Raw genomic sequence first — 22816 nt, 5'->3', positions numbered from 1 at the left:
AAACTTGTTGATTTATGCTGCAGACTACATTGGTACGTTGTCGGTTGTAGCACAGCTCAAGAGAGCATTCTACAGCTATACATCATCCCTTTAATAAAGCAAAAGTAAGAAATACACTGAACAGCATATTACTGGTACAGAAGAACTTTAAATGAAAGCAGTCAACCCATCACTGATGTTACTACATCAAGGTAATATTTGTTCAGTATTCAAACTTTACGTAAAAAAAAGGAATGTTTTCAAATTGCATTCAGCATCAACACTGCAGTCTTTGAGAACATAATTCATAGAATTATTATGAAGTTGTAGGACCCCATCCTCAACAATTGCGAGTGAAAAGTCTGATAGTACTTTTTTAGAGGACACATGCACAGTTACCTCTGCTACTTCAAAGATATTCGACTACCTGGAATATATTGGACAAATTAGTCAATGGACTTGCAAACAATCCCCACCTACCTGATATTTTAGCAATAAATCCCCTATTTTCCTATGATGATGATAAAGAAGGCAACATTTTAAACCAGAAGATTTGGTTTTTTTTTTTAATAAGGCAGCAGAAAATATAATATGAAAATAAAAAACATATTTTAGGCTGTTAAAGCACTCTTGAATCAATATAAATGTATCAAGATTTGTAATGTTTAGAATAAGACACTGTTGTCTGTCCATCAACAGCTGTCTATCCACTGCAAAAGCCCCATAATCAGATCAATATTTGGTATGGTTTCTTAACAAAAGGGAAGTCCAACCCCCGTCCCCCCTCATGGCTGATAGTTATGAAGCCCTTTGATATGCCAGTAGAAGCTGAAAACTTTAGAGAAGATGAGAAGTGTAAAGATTGCACCCTAAAGGGCACAAGACTTATGTTATTTTAAAAATGCTTATATATCGCACGTACACCACACGGTTTCGACTCCATCCCCAGATTGTTTTTAGCCATTGTGGCAGAGATGGAGTGAAACAGTGTAAAGGATGTCCATGCTAATGTTGAATATAGAGAGAGTATCTGCAGCCGCTACGGGCACCGGGGAGGAGGGCGGGCGATATGAATGTTAGCAGCCCTACATGCCAAGAACAGATGCATACTGGTAAGTAGCATATTCAGTTCGAGGCATGTGGGCTGCTAAATTCATATCTGATGCATAGAATACATAGCAGTCCCTCCATTAACGGCGGTTGCCCGTGCCAGCTGCAGAAGCTTGAAAAAGTGTCTTGAGAACAGCCTGTCCTACAGCTGCTTGCTGTTTTGAATGCACATCCACACAGTAATGTTTGGTAAATGTGTGTGGTGTAGACCATGTGGCTGCCCTACAAATGTCCTCTAAGGGAATGTTCCCCAGGAAAGCCATGGAGGCCCCCAATTTGCGTGTGGAGTGCGCCCTTGGGGGTACTGTTAAAGTGCGTTTAGCTTTTTGATAACAGATTTGAATGCACTTAACAATCCATCTGGCTATTCCTGCTTTGGAAATGGGGTTGCCTTTGTGCTGTGCTGAGAAGGCAACAAAAAGTTGTTTTGTCTTTCTAAAGTGTTGTGTTCTGTCAATGTAGTACATTAGCGCCCTTCTAACGTCTAATGTATGAAGCATTCTTTCTGCTACTGTTTGTGGGTTTTGGAAGAATGCAGGCAGGTCAATAGTTTGGTTGAGATGAAACTGTGACACTACTTTAGGAAGGAATTTGGGGTTAGTGCGGAGCACCACCCTGTTGGAATGTATTTGTATGAAGGGCTCTTGGATTGTGAGCGCTTGCAGCTCACTAACACGTCTGAGCGAAGTAATAGCAATGAGAAAAGCCACCTTCCATGTGAGAAACTGAATCTCGCAGGAGTGCAGCGGCTCAAAAGGTGGGCCCATCAGCCTAGTGAGGACCACATTGAGGTTCCACACTGGAGCTGGCGGTGTTCTTGGAGGAATGACCCGCTTCAGTCCTTCTAGGAAGGCTTTAATGGCAGGCACTCTGAAAACAGAGAGGTGTTGCCTATTCTGGAGATAAGCCGCTATGGCGGATAAATGTATCCGAATGGAAGCGTACGCTAGATTGCATTTGTAAAGATGTAACAAATAGCAGATGATGTTAGGAATGGATGCATCTAGCGGGTTGATCTTGTTGTCTGCACAGTACATGACAAACCGCTTCCATTTAGCTGCATAGCAAGCTCGGGTAGTGGGCTTACGTGTCTCCCGGATGATGTCCATGCATTCCGGAGGCAGGTTGAGGTAGGCACATTCTAAGACTTCAGGAGCCAGATCGCCAGATTGAGCTGTTGCGGATCTGGGTGCTGAATGTCGCCATGGTTCTGCGTCAAGAGCCGGGATGTGAGATGCAGCCTTTGATGCGGTACCACGGAAAGTTCTAGAAACGTGGTGTACCATGGTTGGCGTGCCCATGTTGGAGCAACCAGGATGAGAGTCATGGAGTGCTGCTTTAGCTTTCTTGCCACCAGCGGAATGAGAGGCGCTGGGGGAAAAGCGTACGCAAATTTGCCTGACCAGTTCATCCATATCGCATTCCCTTGCGATTCTGGGTGAGGGAACCTGGCGGCAAAGCTTTGGCATTTTGCGTTTTCCCTTGTGGCAAACAGGTCTATCTCTGGATGACCCCATTGCTGGAAGTACGGGTGGAGTACTGATGGATGTAACTCCCACTCGTGCATTTGATGGCTGTACCTGCTGAGCAGATCCGCCATCTGATTGTCCTTGCCCGGGAGGTGTTCTGCCATGAGGAAGATGTTCCTCTGAATGGCCCACTTCCACATGCTCTGAGCCAGATGAGACAGCTGTGGAGAGTGAGTACCTCCCTGCTTCTGGATGTAGTACATGGCTGTCATGTTGTCCGTCCGGATCAACACGACTTTGTTGCACAGATGTACTTTGAAGGACTTGAGCGCCATGAAGATTGCCATCAATTCTAGGTAGTTGATGTGCAACTTCTGCTGCTTGGTGGACCACAGTCCCTGCACAGTGTAGTGGAGCACATGGGCTCCCCACCCTTGGAGAGATGCGTCCGTTGTTAGGATTATCTGTGGCACTGGCTCTTGGAACGGTCGGCCCTTGCAAAGGTTGTGTGGATTCCACCAATGCAGAGAGTTGTATGCCCGACCGGTCACCAACACTAGGTCTGTTAGCTGTCCCTGAGCCTGTGTCCACTGATTTGCCAAGCATTCTTGGAGCGGGCGCATGTGCAGCCTCGCGTGCGGGACTATGAAGATGCAGGAGGCCATCATGCCTATCAACTGCATGAACACTCTCGCTGGGAGGGAGTGTTGTGGTCTGAATTTTTGGCACAGCGACTGAATGCGGTCGATTCTGACTGGGTTTGGCTGAGCCATAGCAGTCAGGGTGTTTATTGTCGCGCCCAGATACTGCCGCACATGGGCTGGTTGAAGGTGCGACTTCGGGTAGTTTAGCGAGAACCCCAGGCTGTGAAGGAGCTGAATAGTGTGGGACATGTCTGCGGTGCACTGTTGTTCCGACTTTGCTTGAACAAGCCAGTCGTCTAGGTACGGGTAGACATGTATGTTCGGTCTCCTGAGGTGCGCCGCCACTGTCGCCAGACACTTTGTAAACACTCTGGGGGCAGTAGTTACCCCGAAGGGCAGGACTTTGAACTGATAGTGCCTGTTTAAAATGGTAAACCTGAGGTATTTTCTGTGGGATGGGTGGAGTGGTATGTGGAAATAAGCATCCTTGAGGTCCAAGGTTGCTAGGAAGTCCCCTTGATTGAGCAGGGGAAGGATTTGTTGCAGTGTCAGCATGTGGAAGTGTTCTGACAGTATGTACATGTTGAGGGGGCGTAGATCCAGAATAGGTCTGAGTGATCCGTCCTTCTTTGGGATGAGGAAGTACAGGGAATAGACTACTGTTCCTTCCTCCTCCACCGGTACGAGCTCGATTGCGCCTTTTTGCAGCATCACCAGTACTTCCTGCTGCAATAAGTGCAAGTGCTCTGCCGACATAGGACGGTGTCTTGGGGGAATGTTGGGGGGAGTGGATATCAACTCCAAACAGTAACCGTACTGGATAAGTTTTCTCACCCACCTGTCTGTGGTGATGGACGTCCAGACTGGCAGGAACTGCTGGAGTCTCCCCCCGACCGGAGTGGTATGGTCGGGGGGCAGTGACAGAGAGTCACTGTTTGTTGGCAGCAGAGGAGCGGGAGTTGTTGTTTCCTCTGCCTCTGCCCTTGGCACTGTTGCCTCTGTAACCCCCTTTACCCTGCTTGGGGTACGAGGATTGCGCACCACCCCTCGCATATTGTGTTTGTTGGCCCAATTGTCCTCTGGTAACACCACGTGCTCCTGAGCGACGAAAAGTGTTTCCCCTGAATTGTTGAGACTGAAGCGCCCCCATGGACTTAGCAGTCTCGTTGTCCTTTTTAATCTTTTCAAGGGTGGTGTCTACATCTGGACCAAACAGGGTGTCAGGATTGACGGGCTGGTTGAGGATTGTAGTTTGGATGTCAGGCTTAAACCCAGATATACGAAGCCAAGCTTGTCGCCTCAACATGACGCTAGTGTTAATCCCCCTAGCCGCTGTATCTGCCACATCAAGTGCACACTTTATTGCAGCGTTGGAGATAAGCTTTCCCTCTTGTATGAGTGTTTCGGCTGCTTCTTTAAACTCATCAGGTAGGTGTTGAAGGAGCTGTTCTAGGGTGTCGTAATGCGCCCTATCGTATCGTGCCAATAGTGCCTGCGTGTTTGCGATACGCCATACATTGGCAGCCTGCGCTGCCACCCTCTTGCCCGATGCCTCAAGCACTTTCGACTCCTTGTCTGGGGGAGGAGCTTCACCCGTTGTTTGGGAGTTTGCCCTCTTGCGGGCATTTGCGACCACCAACGAGTCCAGGGGCAACTGTCCTCGAATATATGCAGGATCTCCAGGTGCTGGCCTGTATTTTTTCTCGATACGTGGGTTCACCACCCTTGCCCTGGTAGGTTTCTTAAAGATCTCTGGGGCATGTTTAAGGACACCTTTAAGCATAGGAAGTATTTTAACTGTTCTCTCCGAGACGGAGAAAGTGTCAAATAAAAAGTCTTCTTCTACCGGGTCAGCATGCATGTCCACATTATGATTTGCTGCTGCCCGTTCGAGTAAAGCATTAAATGCAGCAGAATCCTCTGTTGGAGATGTACGTACCCCAAAACCTTGTGGATCATGTACCACCTGATGCCCACTTTGGTCCCCAGCGTCGCCATATGAGTCCAGCTGAACATCAGGATCATTGTCCACTGGGAAATTGTATTGGTCCTGCTGTTCATCATCATCCCCTCCTGATTGGTTGGGGGAAGGCGATGGACTCCTTCTCGGTGGAGGCAGAATAGGCTCTACAAGTAAAGGAACGTCTTGTGCCGGCCTCTTCTTCTTTAGTGGAATAACATACGATTCCCGTGGCTGGGAAGTGATTTTCCTTTTATAAAGGTTCAATTTTCCTGTGTGGGCATCGATACAATGCGCAGATTGCTCCTCAGAGGCAAGATATGGATCCGAGAGGCCTTTTGGTGTTGATGGATCCGACAGTTTTGGCACCGACGTGGTTGCGAAGGCCTTTGGGGCCACTTTTGGTGGCAGAGTGTAAAGAAGCTTGCTTGATAACTTCTGAGGTGTGTCGACCGATTTCGGAGCCGATGGCGTGGAAGCCGTGGACGATAATGCCTTTTCCTTTATACGTTTAAGGGAGTCAGCAACCTGCTTAGTAAAGGAGGCAGAGGGTTTCGGAACCGACGGCCGATCTTCGGAGTCGTCGGTGTTGTGTGGTGTCGACGGTATTGGCGTCGACGAATCTTCGGCTGCAATGTTTCGGGGCTCTGTTGAAGGCTTTGGCGCCGATGCTGCAGATCCCGCATCCTTGTGCCGATGCGTTGAGCTAGCGGCCTTTGGTTCGTGGCTTTTAGTCGGCTTTGGGTCGGCCGTGCGTTTACCGGACGGCGCCGTAGCAGCGCCCGAAGGCGTCTCAAGAGGTTTAGGTGTCCGCGCCGGAGCAACCGAGGTCGACGGCTGGTGGACGGCCTTCTTGGAGGAGGGTTCTTTGTGTACCTTCTGCGGCGCTGTCGACTCAACAGCCTTCTTCGACTTTTGTGTGCCGGAGGCCGACGGAGTCGATGAAGGAGCAGGCTTTGTTATTTTTTGTAGGACGTCGGCCATCTTAGGTTTTGTCGAGTCCGTAGGTTTCGGTTTCGATTTCGACTGAACGTCGGCCATCTTGTGTCCCGTAGGATCCGAAGGTTTCGGTTTCGAAACGGGCATTTGCGGCTACGCTTGAGTGTCCGTGGCCGGGCCAGAAGGCGGGGCCGGGGAGAGCGGTGCATGGTCGTGGGTAAGGCCGAGCGGCGATCCCGTGACCTGAGCCTCAACAACGTAGACCTCGGGGCATAGCTCTTCCTCTGAGCTATCTTCCACGGCCCCATAAACTTCTTCGTCGTCCCCTACCTCCTCGAAGTATTCAAGGTCTGGGGCCTGTCCTCCGATGTATTCCTCTGGATCGGCCAGGACCTCCGTCGACGGTGGCGAAATCTGGAGATGATGGCTATCGCCTTCCTCGTCGGGGTCGCCGAAGATGTTGTCGGGTGCCGGGGTCGCTCGCTGGGCCTCAAGGCGCACCGCGCGCCGAAGCTTGAGCGTCTTCTTGGACCTGAACTTGGAGCAGGCCATGCAGTTTTCTTCGTTGTGGTCCGGCGAAAGGCACTTATTACAGACCGGATGCACATCGATGTGTGGATATTTGGATCCACAGACGGGGCAGAACTTGAACGGGCTCTTAGCCACATCAAAGGCGTGCTGGAATATCCACTGCATCCAACCCAGCTCCAATAATACTTAACATTAGACCGTCAGAGATTAAAACAACCCTCCTGGGTAGGCAGCAGGGTAGGTGTTAGGGCACACTATGGTAGGTACGGGATGGTAAGGGAGGTGGTGGTTTAGAGTGCCTGCCAACATAGGAACCCCATGCTTGACATCACTGGCATTCTGAACCCTTCTCACTGATTGGCCCTAGTGACCGGGAACTCTGACTGCCACCAGAGAGCAACAGAACAGCTTACTTTAATAACTTGAACTCTATTTCACCACTATGGCAACAAGCACATAAACTTCACTGACACTTGTTACACAGCAATTGCGGCTGCTGATGACCAACTGCACCAAAATAGCTCAGAACCAGAGCCTAAATAATCTTAACCTCTTCCATGCTCATGACGAGCTGAGCTCGTTATGAGGCACGGCGCTCCGGTGCTCATGACGAGCTCAGCTCGTCATGAGCCGTGGAACGCTCACACGCGGCGATAATTCCCCTGCTGTGCTGAGCGTTCCATGGGAACGGGTGCGGTCATGACGAGCTCAGCTCGTCATGAGCAACGGGGCGCTGCACGCACCCCCCCGCCCCCCAGCACAGCGGGGGAATTACCCCCGCATGGAAGGGGTTAAGAGCCATGTGATGTTGTGGCCTCACATTGCTAGAGTCCTCTCTCATTCAGAGAGCACAATGTTGAGTGCATTCCGTGACTGCACTGCTTGCCTCAGAGACCAGATTGGCTGGCTCCACCAATCCTTGCTGCCTAAAGAGAGCCAAGCACCAGCCATCCACCATCATGATCAGGATAGGTACTCAGAAAACAGGATTCATTTAGTGCATTGGACTGAGAGTTTGCAAGATCAGCGTCTCAACCTGTTACTACTAAGCACAGGCCTCGTATATTCTTATCTAGTGCTTCTGGACTACAAAGCGTTAGGGTGCTTTAAATCACACTCATCTTACAATACATTTAACCGTAGAAAAAACATTTACTGTAAGATAACCTAGGTGAGAATTGAAATGCAAACTAAACAAAAGTGGAGAAAACAAAAAACAAAGTAGACCGATAAAGGGAGGGACAGAAATTTAAGACATGCAATTTTACAAAACTTTGGGTTTGTACCAGGGAGGTTATTGGTTACAACAGTGACATATTTGGGCCAGATGTACAAAAGACTGGTTGCAAAATATTGGTCGTACACTGCAAATAGTAGTGCTTTCAATGTGGAATTTTGCAAAACCACTTTTGTACTAATAGATCGGTTCCCAAGATTCCGATCGCAATCCTGCCTACCTCATAAATACTCATGAGGGAGGCTACAAATTGCGACTTTGGTGGTGTTCAGAGGGATAGTAGCCTGCTGGGTTAGCAGACCACCATGTCTGCAGTTGCTTTTTAAATATATTTTGATTAAATACAGCCGATTTTCATTAAAGGAAACATGGCGTAGTTTAAAAATTAAAGTTTACACTTTTTAGAAGTTTGAGAGTAGACACTACTGTCTACTCCCCCCAAATGTGGTTTTTTTTTAACATTATTAAAGGGGATTGGGCCCCTAGAGGACACCTTCCCTTTTGCATGTGGCATAGCACCCCCATGAAAGGAGTCAGTTAAAATGTCAATGTTTTGGGCCAGGTTTCGGTCGCACAAAATTGACACATACCATAACAAATTGATATTTGGAAGGGTCGTATTAAACACGCCAGCACCAAATAACACTTTGTGATGCCTCTCTAAATACATTTTGGAATTCAGAAACCGGTTATAATAAAAATGGGTTTTGTACATTCCAAAGAGCCACTTAGTGGCCACGAGCACTGTCATTTAAAGAACTGCAGGGTGTGAGCCCGCTAAATGACTTTGTAAATCTGGGCCCAAGTTTCTTTCCCCTCGTTTATGAGGATAAACATTGTATTACCAAGTAGGTGGCTCTCTTGCAGTCATATTGGCGTTTTTAGTTACACCATTTTGCTAGCCACCAGGAAGAACCTTGTAAGACTGTAAGAGTCAATGTAGAGGCTTTAAACACCTATGCAAAGCAAGTAAACAAAGTCTTCGGGAAATATAACTTTTGGTGGCACTTACCTGCAGTTGCAGAAAGTACTGGGGCAAGAGCATTAGAAAAGTACAAAAGATGACAGCAGCAAATGGGAACTTGGAAAAGCACAAAAAGTAAGTAAAGAAAAGACCAAATACGGTGTTGCAACTTCTAAATTCATAAAGTAAACAGAAAAAAAAACATTGCAGTCATACCACAGAAAAAAACTACAAAATGAACAGGACCAGGGTGGATGTTTGAAGGAATAGGCGTGTTCCATTTTTACAGCAGAATGTGAAAATGACAAGTCAGATGAATCATGCAGCCACTAGGGAAAGAGGGTTAATTACTGATATCCCAGTTATAATTCATAACGAGCTCAAAAATAATGAGCTGCCTCCTAAAGAGGGTTATCTAATGGTTACTGAACTACCAGATTTTCGTTTTAGTTACTCGGGATGGGCAGTGCGGGTTTAGAGAACTGGAAGAAAGCTCATGTACTCACTGATACCATCAAAGGTGGGAGCTGCGCCGTTCACTTTCTTTGTTATGGGAAAATGAACGGACACATGTGATCCTTTTATATTCCAATTAAACTTTTGTTATATGTCCCCAAAGAAAATGTGTTGAATAACTGAGCTGCTTTGGTACGGGGCTAGATCACGGCAGATTAAGAAAGTAACAGGCTGAGCGTGAGCATGCCAAGGGACAGAATTCATTCTGATGAAAAGAAGCAGACAAGGATGCTAAATGGCTAATGCTTCGGTGTAAAGTTCGTAAATGATATCATTAGTGAATCTGTCGAGGAGGAAAAAGTTAAGATGTGCAATGCTCCCTGTAGCGCACAAAAAGGTGTGTTATAAAATTGAGAGTGCACAAGTACTGCAAATGTAAAAAAAAAAACTACCATCTCCTGTTGAATGGGGCCACCTCTGCCCTCTATAAGCAATCCCTCTCCTTTGAAAGAGTGAGTCATGATAGCAGCAGGCGTGGATCGGATAGCAGCTCCCCAAACAGGACATGCCAAGGCTTTGAGGTCAGCTGTTGAAAACTGCTCGTGTCACAATGAACATGGCTTGAGCCCAGAGTGATACAGAATAGGACTCCGGAGGGGAACAAAGCAAGAAGGAAAATACAGAAAAGGGAAACAACTCAAAGTACAGGCAGGAATAGCCCACAGTATGCAAATACTAAGCTTGACCACAGCCATCAGAGGGGAAAAAGAGTGGAAACAATGGCAAACACAATGGAATGCAGGAGAGGCGTGCGAGGCTGGCAATGCATAGTGGCAAGCAAAAAAGTTATGCCACTCTTTTTTAATACATAACCAAAACCTAATATTTGGGCTGGCTATAGACAGCTCCATGTTATTGATGGAGCAAGGTTTCATATGTAAAGAAACTTGTTTGTATTTAGCCCTCTCAAAATAACGCATAATTTATTAATCAACATGTTTTGTATTACTAATAATTGCACCACACGACATTTATAGTATCTATTCTAGGGGAAGCTTTTCTTTGTGCTTGTACTAACAATAACTCAAGTGAATTAATATGGCTGCCGAAAACGCAGGAACTCTTCTGCGCATGCGTCTGCCACATCTAAGTGTTGTGTTGTCTTTCACTTTTGGTGGGAAATCCTTGCAGCTGCGTATGTTATGGGCCCAGGTGTGTATGGTAAACCAAGCTGGTAATCCCGCGTGCCAACATTATCAACATTTCAAAAACTTACAAAAAGAAGTACGGAGAGAAAGTGGACTTTGGTGAGCCCTCTTCACCCATAAGCATTTATGAGTTACTCATGGTTAGCAAATGCTGCAGGGGCTCTCCATCAAAGCCTTTACATTTCATGTATGGCCACATTGTCCCATTTGTGCCACTTTTAGATTTTAGTGAGTAAGAATCAAGGCATCTTTTTGAAAGACTAGACCCCGTTTGTGCTCGTTGATGTATTTACTTAGCTGAAGCAACATTTTAATTGCTGCTTGATGTTTTTATTGTTTAGTAAGTGCATAGCTATTTGGAATATATAACCTGTCATAAAGACACAGTGATATTAGCTAATTACCCCTGAACATTAATTTGCTTTACATTGATGTCAGGATAACATCATGTATTTACAGCTTTTTTTGTTCACAAGTATAGGCCTGCATGTATACTGTCCCTTTGTTAAATGCATTTACAATGCAATTTTTTGATGTGTATACATTTTAAGCTCACCACTTAAAATGTAAACTTTATATTCCAAATTTCTCATTGTACTTGTATTTGAGGGTACAACTGAACTCTGCTAATCCATCAGCAAAGGAGACCTTCCATACTGTTGTAGCACAAGGAGCTGCTTCATTATGGGATTATTTAGAGGAAAACTGGGGGCAACACAAACTAAGTCAACTACCGAGTACCAAACAATTCCGCTAACAAAACGTCCTAACTTTCGATTAAGCCAAATTATCCATTGTAGCATCTCAGTGGATCCAGTGTTACAGAATAAAACAATTAGGAGCAAAACTAATCAGTGAGCATCAACAACCTAGGGTGTGAGGGTCGGAGATAGCACATCTCTTTTTTTCAATCGCAGAAATTACTGAGCAAGAACAAGCTGTTGCTTTAAGCAAGTCCCTCCAGCAGGTGGGGACCATCTTGGACACTAAAATCAGAGTACATCTATTTCACATTCCTTCTTCAGATACGAAGAAGTTCCTACCTTCACAATTGACTTTCTGCGATTTGAATGGAACACAACATGTTGAGTGGAGTCACCTTACTGATTTTGATCACATAGTACGGCACACTGACATTTATAAATGAATTCGGAACCAAAACTGCAGGAAGGCTTATACAGGGTACACAGGACTTCAAGATCAACCTTCAGTATTATGAGCGCCAACTCAAATTTTAGCCAAAATGCAGTTAAGGGAGCTACTTCTCTTGAGTTCACCTTCCAGAGGAGTTTTATAGTTCAATCCTGGTATGTAGAAGAAAAACGAAATGATAAAAAAAAAGTTACCTTTTAAGATATACGGAGACTTGGCCACATGTTTATCATTGACTGTAACTTCTATCTTCAGGTTTTTGTAGCTTGCATACATTCGGTATCGGACAATATAGGATCCATCCTTTCTGTCCAGGACCTGCACTCCCACTCGAGTGAACTGTTCATCAAGAGCAGTAATCTTCACTTGGAACACATTATCACCGGGGGAAGAAATGAACCTAAAGAAAATGATGTTGCAATTACAAAAACAATCCTGAAATGGTATCTCACTAAGCCTTTTATGTGCACAAAAAGTAATATTCAAATCTACTACTGAGTAATCTACAAACAAGATGGTTCTGCAACATAAAATAACATCACACTATCCATACAGAGTGCTAATTATGTTTTAAAGATTAGGATCAAAAGCAGTTAAATTTAGAAAACTTTTTCCTTTATGAATGATTTAAAAAATAACACTCTTAATTGACAAAAGCTTAAGATGCAGAAACATAGTGGTGGCCGTCAGTCTGTGTCTACTGAAGTGAGATTTAATTGATACGCATACAGTTGGTGTCTCTGCTAAGGGCACGGGGGAGTATAAAAGAAAATGGGCACTGATAAAGCTACATGTTTTTACTTTTTATAATGCAAGCACACAAACACACAACAGCCAGACATGCAATGGTATATGAGAACTCAAGAAGCAATTCACTCAAAAGTAACCTAACAAATACCCACTCAATATTGAATCGTCCGCTGAATGTCTAAGCACTAATCTCCCAAATGATTTACTCCCCCTGCATTTGGCAGAACATACACAGGTTCTGATATTTCAACGGCGGCAGCTACCCCGCCTAGGGTATAACTGTTAATCCTAATTCCTGGAATTATCACTCTCCAATCGCAATCAATTTCTGCCTGAAAGTGTTGCAAAGTGAAATTCGCAGGGTTTTAGATCCCTCATGTGACAGTCTTCTATTCAGGAAGCTGAGGGAACAAAAAGCCACCCTGACCCCAGCCGGAGCTGTAAAAAAGGTCAGAATCTGGTTTGACTCAAAAATATAATTTTGTTATCAAATCACAAGAGTGGTTTAACAACAACTTCTATTTTGTGTTGTTACAAATGATCCTTCTGTTGGTTCACTTTCCACACCACTATGAATTTACGAGAGCCTTGATGCTGTCAAAACTGGATTACTACAAAATTTTGTTCAACGGAGCATCATAAATCTTGAAACTGTAGTGACAAGAAAACCAGACCAACATATTCTATTTCAACTTAAAGAAATCAGCGGATATCACCAAAAGACCTTGCACATCTTCATTGTCTTCCGAAGTGAAGAAATTCAAGTTTACACTTCTGAGTTAAATCTAAATACCCACATTCTCCACTCGTAAATGCACAACTAGCCATTACCCGATGTCCAGCAACAAAAACCTACCCACACAAGTCAGATTAAAACCGCAAGACCCACGGAGACAGGTCGATTCATGTAGTGGGAGTTTAATTTTGGAAGGAGTCTGCTTAATATAAAAAAATAACTAAGTCTGGATTAATTCAGGAAAAGAGGCAACAACAAATTTCTTAAGACAATCTTCCTTAACCTATCACAAAATCACTGGGACTACCCACTCCTTCAAAAAGGGACAGAGCCCCTTCAAGTGTAGCTAGACCCCCACAGAATATCAGGTCTGAAAATTCACATGAAATTTCCATTCCTCCACTACTTCAAATGTTATATTATCCAAGAAAGGAATTGGCTGATAACTAGCTTCAACATTGTAGTCTGCATGTTGCAAACCAGTGCAAAATGAAACAAGTTTTCATTTTCTAAACAAGTTTATAAGTATGGTTGGTGGGCTGACGTGGCTGAATGCATGGATCGATGAATAGTTAAGTACATAGCCTACTGAATGAGTACGTAGATGGATGACTTGGAAATGTTTTGGGGTGTAAAATAACATTACATTTTAGAACCTAGAAAACCATGTCATTGTGACGTGGACTTTGAAGATTTGCTGCAAAATGAATAATTAGTGGGCAAATTCGATTTATTGCATCAGATTCTTAAGGTTATTCCTCTAGTCTGCTGAGTTTGGGACTGGAGATGTTGGATGCTTTAATCAGACCTGGGGTGGTGTGGAGTGCAAAAAAACGATGGATTTAGGCCCAGATCTCTGTACTGGGGTGAATGTATGACAATGTTCTGCATTCTGTCCATCACCTGTTGTTTTTGCCTTTGTCGCCGCGAGTGGGATGGGTATGCTCAGAAGTGAGTCCCATGCTCTCCACAACACTGGAGTCAAGCTATCCAGGCTGATGGCGGCTGATATCCAGAAACTGGTCCTTGGATGCTTGATTCCTGTCCAGGAAAGTCATGGCTTGGCAGTTCGGGCTGGACTGTTCCCATGAGGCACAGGGTCAAGGCTGATTTGCATATGGCCATGTCTGACCTGGGGTGGTGTGGAGTGCAAAAAAAACTATGGATTTAGGCCCAGATCTCTGTACTGGGGTGAATGTATGACAATGTTCTGCATTCTGTCCATCACCTGTTGATTTTGCCTTTGTCGCCCCGAGTGGGATGGGTATGCTCAGACATGAGTCCAATGCTCTCCACACCACTGGAGTCAAGCTATACAGGCTGATAGCCAGAAACCGGTCTTTGGATGCTTGATTCCGGTCCAGGAAAGACGTGGCTTGGCAGTTCGGGCTGGACTGTTCCCATGAGGCACAGGTTCAAGGCTGATTTGCATATGGCCATGTCTGACCTGGGGTGGTGTGGAGTGCAAAAAAACTATGGATTTAGGCCCAGATCTCTGTACTGGGGTGAATGTATGACAATGTTCTGCATTCTGTCCATCACCTGTTGTTTTTGCCTTTGTCGCCCCGAGTGGGATGGGTATGCTCAGACGTGAGTTCCATGCTCTCTACACCACTGGAGTCAAGCTATCCAGGCTGATGACGGCTGATAGCCAGAAACCGGTCCTTGGATGCTTGATTCCGGTCCAGGAAAGACATGGCTTGGTAGTTCGGGCTGGACTGTTCCCATGAGGTACAGGGTCAAGGCTGATTTGCATATGGCCATGTCTGACCTGGGGTGGTGTGGAGTGCAAAAAAAGATGGATTTAGGCCCACATCTCTGTACTGGGGTGAATACATGACAATGTTCTGCATTCTGTCCATCACCTGTTGTTTTTGCCTTAATCAGACAGAGGCCTCTGCAGAAGTGCCCATGCCCACAGGTTTACCACATTGCTCTTAATACTGAGGGCCTAGTAACTCCGTTTAGCATGCCCATTGAAAATTGTGATAAGCTCTTAATGAGGGCCAATGTGTTATCTCCTCAACTAGAAAACACTTCCTGGTGAAATACAAAGCAATGACCAAACCCACACTTTATTATGTAGAGGACTCCTATCCCCACATCCCAATCCCAGTACAGGTATTTCAGTGCGCAAAATTGTAATATGCTGTAACTTAGTCTGGGAATACATGCACAGTAGAAAATAAGCATTTGTCGGTTTTTCCATCATTGAAACCTAAAAACCTCAAACCCGATTCATGTAACATTAGTGAGCTGCAGGAGAGTAGTATGCACAAGTAACATCAATATTACAATATCCTAGTAGATGCCTATAATAAGCACTTACAATGCAGTAGGTCTCGCAATGACATTATTTTGAGCTATTGGCATTGTAAATGTCATTGGTTTTTTTTCCCTTCATGAAGCAATAATCAAATGGTGTAATGCAAAATGGCAATGGCACTAGCTCACTTTGTTGTAATTGCTAAATCTATTGCATTGCATTTATACTAGTGTGAGTTTTGTATTGTAAATGATACTGGCTTTTAATAATGTTTTTTATTTTCTATCACATTATTCTAATGCTCCTCTAGGGACAGACTAAGGCTGCCTGGTCTGGAGGTCTACCCCCTTGCTAACCTGCTTGAAGGCCTTTCTTTTCGGTGCCCTAATACTGGCCCCTTCACTGAGAAAAGGGTTCAATTGGACGATTCATTTGTTGATGAGCCCTTGGCTCAAACACAATACCAGCAAAGAAGTCTAGGAAGGAAGAGGACTGTACACAACACACACACACACACGACTATTGCAATGCAATAGGTCTCGCAGTTACCAGGGTTTAAGCAATTGGCATTTTCAATGACAATGCCTTTTATTTCTGTTTTTAAAACGAAAACATAAATAAAAGGCATTGTTATTTGCAGCGTCAATAGCTCAAACTTGCGTAAATGCGAGGTCTATTGCATTGCAAATGCTTGTTTTAGTATATCCTAAAGTCTGCCCTCTTCAGCTCTGCTCTGTCTCAGAAAGTGACAGGCAGCTGGACATGGAAGGGTGACAGTTCACGAGTACCCAGCAAGGCCGGACTGTTGTTTTAACGGGGGCTGGCATTGTGGTGGCTGTTTATGAAGCTAGTGGGGGGATTAAAACGCACTGGTGCAGCCTAGCAATGTGTTTACACAGACACACTCGCACGCATTTTCAAACACACACACCTACAGACACACATACAGACACACAACACATACTGACACACAACACACACACAGATACACAACGCACAGATACAGACACAGGACAAATTCAGACACAGAGACATAGAGCACACAGACACACACATGCGCACGTGAATCAGGACCGAGAGCTGTTCACGCCTGGGAGCGTGTAAGGTGTTCCATCCAATGTTGTGGATGTTCTTTGGCAAAATCCCTTCCGTTGGGAAGCTTCAGTTTATAAACTTTGGTATAGACAGAAAAGCATAATACACGCATGACAGAGTCCAAAAACTTTATCATTGAACAAATAAAGGCAGCCAACTTGCCTGGAGTTTACACTTTTTCCAATATTAGCACTGTTTTGCAAACAACACATGATGGTCATATGACAGTAGCATCTTGCTTTTTTGCAGCTGGAAAAAAAACCTTGTGTACTCATAATTAAAATGCTGGCCAACTAGCTTGTAGCACAGTAATATGATGTCGCTGCCAAAAAAAAAAATGGTTGGCAGACGTTTGTTTCCCCGCTAAGGCAGATTCGAAATTCAAAACACAAGGTGCCTCGCAGAAAGGTAATATTTAAGGTTTTATATACCATCGCGGTGCATGTCATAATGCCACCCATGTTGACTTCCGAATCAGGTACATCCATGGAACAGCGCAATGAAATGAGGTACTTAGTCCTTATGAAAAGGTAAACACATCCTTTAGAGCCGAGCCAGCACGGGCTGCTTTTAGAAATGGCAGCCCTGTGCAATGTTAAACATAAGCCTAGTGGGAAAATGAAGGAATAATTCTCTTTAATACACGAGTAAACCCTAGACCCGGGTACAAACAATAACATGGAGGAGGGTCGACAGGAACCGCCATAGATTAAAAGAATAAATGATACCTGTTCGCAAACATATGCCCAGTATAGACGAGCAACCAAGAAACAACTTGTCCTTGTTTACAATCGAAAGAGAAACAAGAGTTTGTCCGCGATGGAAAGCGACAAAGGGGGCGCAACAAGAACAGCAATGATCAATCACTGCCTGCACAATCTGCAGTCTCCTTTTGTGCCTGCGAGTACAACGTCAGACCGTTTGCATTACTCAGATATTTCTAAACTTACATGAACGCCAATACCCGACATTTTTTAAATTAAGTGGTATTAGTGCAAACCAGAACAGAATGCCACCTTCCCGCCTGGGCCAGGGTATGTGGATCTCACATCTAGCACACCACCTCACATTCCCTTTTCACGCAAAGCACGTTTCTCAGCTTGTTCCACAATGTTTCTCCTAGCCAATAACTCGGTTCATGCAAAACACTGAGCAGTATATATTCATTGTCGCTGATAAACAACTCTAACACAGCCCAGACTCCCAGCATGGGTAGATGTTGAACCTCCCTCCACGCCCTCGGCAGCACACGCGAACGCCTGTTGCACATGTGCCTCCGCGATACAGGTGGCTGAGTGAAAACAGATGGCCCCCTACTAAAGATAAGAAATTGCTTTGTGACAGCCGCAAAGCAGACGAGCCAGTCCAGATGGGCCGTCTGCAACCGAGAAAGGGCAGCGACTACAAGACCTCATTTCCAATGGCAGGCCACCGTTTAGCATAAACGGTGACGCAAGCCAATGAAAATTATGGGTGGGGCTTCAAGTCCCCTTCTGTAATCTCCTCGCTCACTATATGTCTCGCCCTCGCCAAGCGAGCAGCGCATGCGCTGCAACGCTAGGCGAGACCTAAAAAGTTTCAAGAGGTGAACCACTGAGGGTGTGAGACTATTTAGTGATGTAGGATGGCTTGGAGTTGGCTCGTTTGCTTCACCAAACCAAACACCATGTATCCAATCCTGGGATTTCTTTTTACAAAGCATTATTATAAAATCCCCTAATCTAATTTGCTACCTGTGAAACAAAGAGAGACCTGTAGGATGCCCTTTGCTTCTCCAAATAGGAAAAGTTTGCACAACTCCCTGAAGGACACAGGCAAACAGACTTTGAAGACAAGCATCATTTTCAAAATATAGCGTGGTGTACCTTTAAGTGTCACCATGTAGCAGCTGCGCAATGCCAGCATCTAGACAAGTAGCTGGACACAACACCTCCAGAAGCCTCACAATAAAGGAATTCACAATCACAACTGATATAGGCCATGACTGGTTGTGAGCCTGGTGGATCCTTCAGGAGAAGCTCAAGGTCTCACACAAAGCATGGCCCGTCTACTCAAACAGGAATGTGTTAAATCAGCAACATGCAATCTAGAAGCTTCATGTGACATTTCTCCCCTCTCCAGTCAAGCTGTTGGTACATCCACCAAGGAAGAAGTCGCAGTTACTGCTTTCCTACAGTTCCAGCGATCACCATCTTAAGAGCTATGCTCTCTGGCACTTGTTTTTTGCCAACAATCAAACACAAGGCAGTTTTGCATTATTATACTCAAAAGGACAGGGTGATGAAGTCTCACATTTCAGCTAAGACAGTTTAGCCAGCCCAGATCGAAGGAGGACTCAAATAAACTGAGTGAGAGAGCGAGAAAGTCCAATTACAGTAACATATAGTAAGGTGTTCTGCATCACAAAACTTTTCATACTCCTATAAAGTAATTTGTGTGAATAAACTATCTACATGGATGGATGGACAGGCATGAAGTTAAGATTATTTATGTTATGAAACTCCGAAGAGGTCCACATAAAAATTTCAAAAACTTATATTCACGAGAGTGCAAATAAAAATAGACAGTGTGTAGCTTTGTCACTAAAAATACATTAAAACCATCACAACATTAAACATAACAAGCATTTACAATGCAACAGTCTCGCCTTTGCAAAAGTTAGAGCTATTAACATTGTAAATGACAAATTTTTTATTTATGTGTAGGTTTTTAAAACAGATAAATAAATGGCATTGTTATTTACAATGCCAATAGCTTATTCTTGCAAATGCGAGAATGTATTGTGCACTGAGAGGGACAGTAAGGTGGCATTTGCGCTGAGAGGGGCAGTGAGGAAGTATTGTGTGTTGAGGGGGGCAGTGCAGAGGTATTATGCGTTGAGGGTTCAGTGAGGAGGTATTGTGCATTGAGGGGGCAGTAAGAAGGTATTGCACACTGAGGGGGGCAGTGAGGAGGTGTGGTGCCAGCACCTTTAAATCACAAAACTCAAAAGAAAGTTATTATTACTTGTGTTACCCAAAAGGTACATCGCTGCTTGACCTGCTAACAATACCAGCACTGGAGTCCTCTTTCACCTTCCACCACTGCTGCGGATTCACATTACGTTCCTGCTTACCTAGTTTGTTGTCTCACCAGCTTAAGAAATGGGAACGCGTCTCTCTGCAGGCCATGATCAGCTGTCCTCAGTTGTCCTCGCACCTCCTGATATGCTGGGGTGCTGTGTGGTAGGTGCGCTGCGGCGCAGTAGCTTCAGTGTGTGATCTTAGGGATCTCTTGCTGCGCTGCAGCGCCCAGTAAGGCACCTGACAGAATCGTTCCCCCCAGAGGTACTCACCCGGCTGGACACCAGAGGCAGCAGCAGGATGAGCCCCCACATCTCGCGGGGCCAGGGGTGCATGTTGGGGTCGCGGGGGTACTGTGTGCATTCGTAGAGTGCGTGGCTGACTCCTGTGACTCGAAAAGATTCTTGGTGCGCTGATATAGGGGCACAAGCACCCTCACACATCCTGCACCCTCAAAGTACCACCGAGTTCTTAAAACTATGCATTGAGATCGCTCAGTGGTTACACATCTTCTGTTAACTTTTGTGCACATTCGCCAAAAGGACAAACACGTTTTTTATACCTTAATCAACTTGTTCTGTCATAGCTTTTGCTAAACTTTATTGTTGGGGAAGCTGTCTGCCCCAGTAAATTTGGAGAAAAATAAAAAAGAAAACAAACGGCTAAAAGCCAAATTCGTTTAAAAAAAAGAACACATTGTTGCAATAGTCCACGGCACTGAAGGGAACTACTTTGTTTGTGGATGTGCTCCTTGTGAAAGGGTGATACCTTCACTCGCAATTACGTTAGCTGCATTTTTGCCCCATGCTGTATGTTGCTGTGGCAAGAAGTAAAATGTGTATGACAAAAGGTTTAAGCTACGGCTAGACAAAAAAACACCCACACCTACCATGCATGAAGAACTTTTAAGAGCAAGGTGGAATGCTTAGGAGACATATAAATACAAGCATTTGCAATGCAATAGGTCTCGCAATTGTGAGATTTTGAGCTATTGGCATTGTAAATGACAATGTCTTTGATTTATGTGTTTAAAAAAACTGGAATACCAATAGGTCAAAGATTTAAAAATGCAAAGACCTATACAACATCTCCTACAGCACGCAATAAAAAATAATTGCTTATCCCTTCAATGAAGTCATTTGTGAAGATAGCACCCATACCATCAATGTGTGAGATTAAGAACAGGTCATGTGGAGCGTTCTATGGTGTAGTTAAACATGGACAACCAAGGTGCCAGCAATGGGTCCTAACAGGATTCCTAAAACAAGCCAATTAATCAAGCATATAAATGAACACAAGGTGCACTGCGGCAGCACAAGGCATGGAGGAAAGCACCGGAAAACATGCGCCTGGAACAGTAGGGAAAACCAATGGAACACTGGTGCAGGAAATCCTCTGATTATCAGCATGAGGAATAAGTTCCATTGAAGCTAAAGGATAGCCCTTGTCCACAGTACTCGGATGTCTGGAGAAGGGCAGGTACATGCTCTGTAATCTAGACTACTGCCTAGACCACTGCCCAAAGCCTGCAGCTGTGCCCCGTATCAGGACCCCAGCACCCACCGGGTGCAACCTGTGGATGTCCTGGCATCTACAGAGCCAGGGTGTGCCTTCCGACTACTCCCTCTACCACCAACATGGACCATATAGAAATTGTCAAGACCAGAAAAGAGACTGTACCAATTGCAGCAGTATAGCTAACTTCTTATTCTTGTGATTCAGCAAGAGAGTCTTGGTGGAAATGTGAGTGTGCCCGTTTTAACTAATGTGCATGTTCAAATTTTCACTGAACCTATCTTAAACAATTACAGTGTATACAGACGTCAACCATACGAATGCAAAGACTGGCCATATTAATGTGTGTTGAATATCTGTATTCGGTAAAATTTGCTCACCATAAAAGATTACATTATACACTTTTAAAAGGGTACATTTCATCAAGTTAAAAGATAGTGACTATCATCAGAAAAAAACATGATTAAAATATAAACACAGCACAAGACAATACAGTTGATATGGGCCACGGGCAAGCATTCTCAGCAATTCGTTTAAATAGATGGCCTTCAGTTATCTCCAATCTGGTCAATTGGTAGCCTAGAGTGCATCTTCAGAATTCTTGAGCGTATAAGCCAGGCACTGCTCAAAAATGTTGCCACCCCGCAAATCAAGGTGGTAGATGATGAGTCCGTAGAGAGTACTCGTAAGGCCAGTCTGTGGCACCTCAGCCTCAAGCCCCTGCAAACTGGTTTCAGCCAGATGTTCCGTGCCACTTTATAAGCGGGGCAGGCAAAGAATAAGTGGGCCACAGACTCCTTAGGAGCCGCACAACCCAGGCATGATCGCGATGGGCCACCATAGTTAGACCACCTTGTAGTGAATTCATGCACCGGGAGGGTCCCGTACCTTAGTTTTAAATATAGGGCTCTGTCTAGCGGCTTGGTTATAAGGTCAAAAAAGGGTTCCAGTTTTCTAGCCCACTTGAACTCAAAAAAGCGCTCCGTGAGTGAACCCCCAGCCATGCTGCGTGTTGCCTCGGCCTGCACCCAATCCCAATATAGCTTCTTGATCACTAATTTGGGCGGGGGAATTGGAGTTCCCACACATCTCTCAGACCCAATTGCAAGACTAAGTGCCTCACATTATTCAGCCATCCAATTTTGTTGCCGGTATCAAGCGAGATTAGGTCATCCAACCCTTCAGCATATTTGGCAAGCTCCTTAGTCCTTCTTAAACGAACCCAGAAGAGCAGTAGGCGCAGCCTCACTAGGTCCCTTAAGGCTCGTCTACCTAGATCTAACCGCAGGGGGATCAACGGGGTAGAAACGGGGAGGGCCACCACATCTCTCAGAAACTTATTTTCTGCTAAGGTTAGCTCAGAGACATTTTCGAACCCCCATAGTTCGGAGCCGTATAATGCAGCCGGGAGTATCTGACCCTCATAAATGGCCATAACCGGTGACACTGGTTTGCTGATTGATTCCCGATACTCCCGCAGGGTCACCCCAGATACTCTTTTGTGGCCCAATAACATTTTAGCCAGGTGATCCTTCCAATTCATTCGGCTAATTATCCGGACCCCTAAATAGTCGAATGCATCAACCAACTCCAGGGGGGCCCCATTAAGCAGAAAGTTGTTTTTAAATTTTTGGGAGGGTGAAAAGGCCATCAATTTGGTTTTCAGGGTATTGATGGTTAGGCCTCTATCTATACAAAATGAACTAAATCGGTGCAAGAGTTTTTGCAGGCCTATCGGGGATT

The 22816-nt window shown here is 45.0% G+C and overlaps 1 protein-coding gene across 1 annotated transcript in view; it reads right to left on the bottom strand.

Moving 5' to 3' along the window:
• Window positions 1–22816, bottom strand: part of POGLUT2 (protein O-glucosyltransferase 2) — a 310611-nt gene that overhangs the window by 224464 nt on the left and 63331 nt on the right. Inside the window, exon 2 of the mRNA XM_078657503.1 lies at window positions 11844–12049. Coding sequence (XP_078513629.1) covers window positions 11844–12049 — 206 coding nt within the window. The remainder of the gene's footprint in view (window positions 1–11843; window positions 12050–22816) is intronic.

This window comes from Lissotriton helveticus, chromosome 8, assembly GCF_964261635.1.
Source record: "Lissotriton helveticus chromosome 8, aLisHel1.1, whole genome shotgun sequence".
NCBI classification, from domain to species: Eukaryota; Metazoa; Chordata; class Amphibia; order Caudata; family Salamandridae; genus Lissotriton; species Lissotriton helveticus.
Note: the sequence above shows the minus strand (reverse complement) of the source record. Positions and strands in the feature narration are given on the sequence as shown.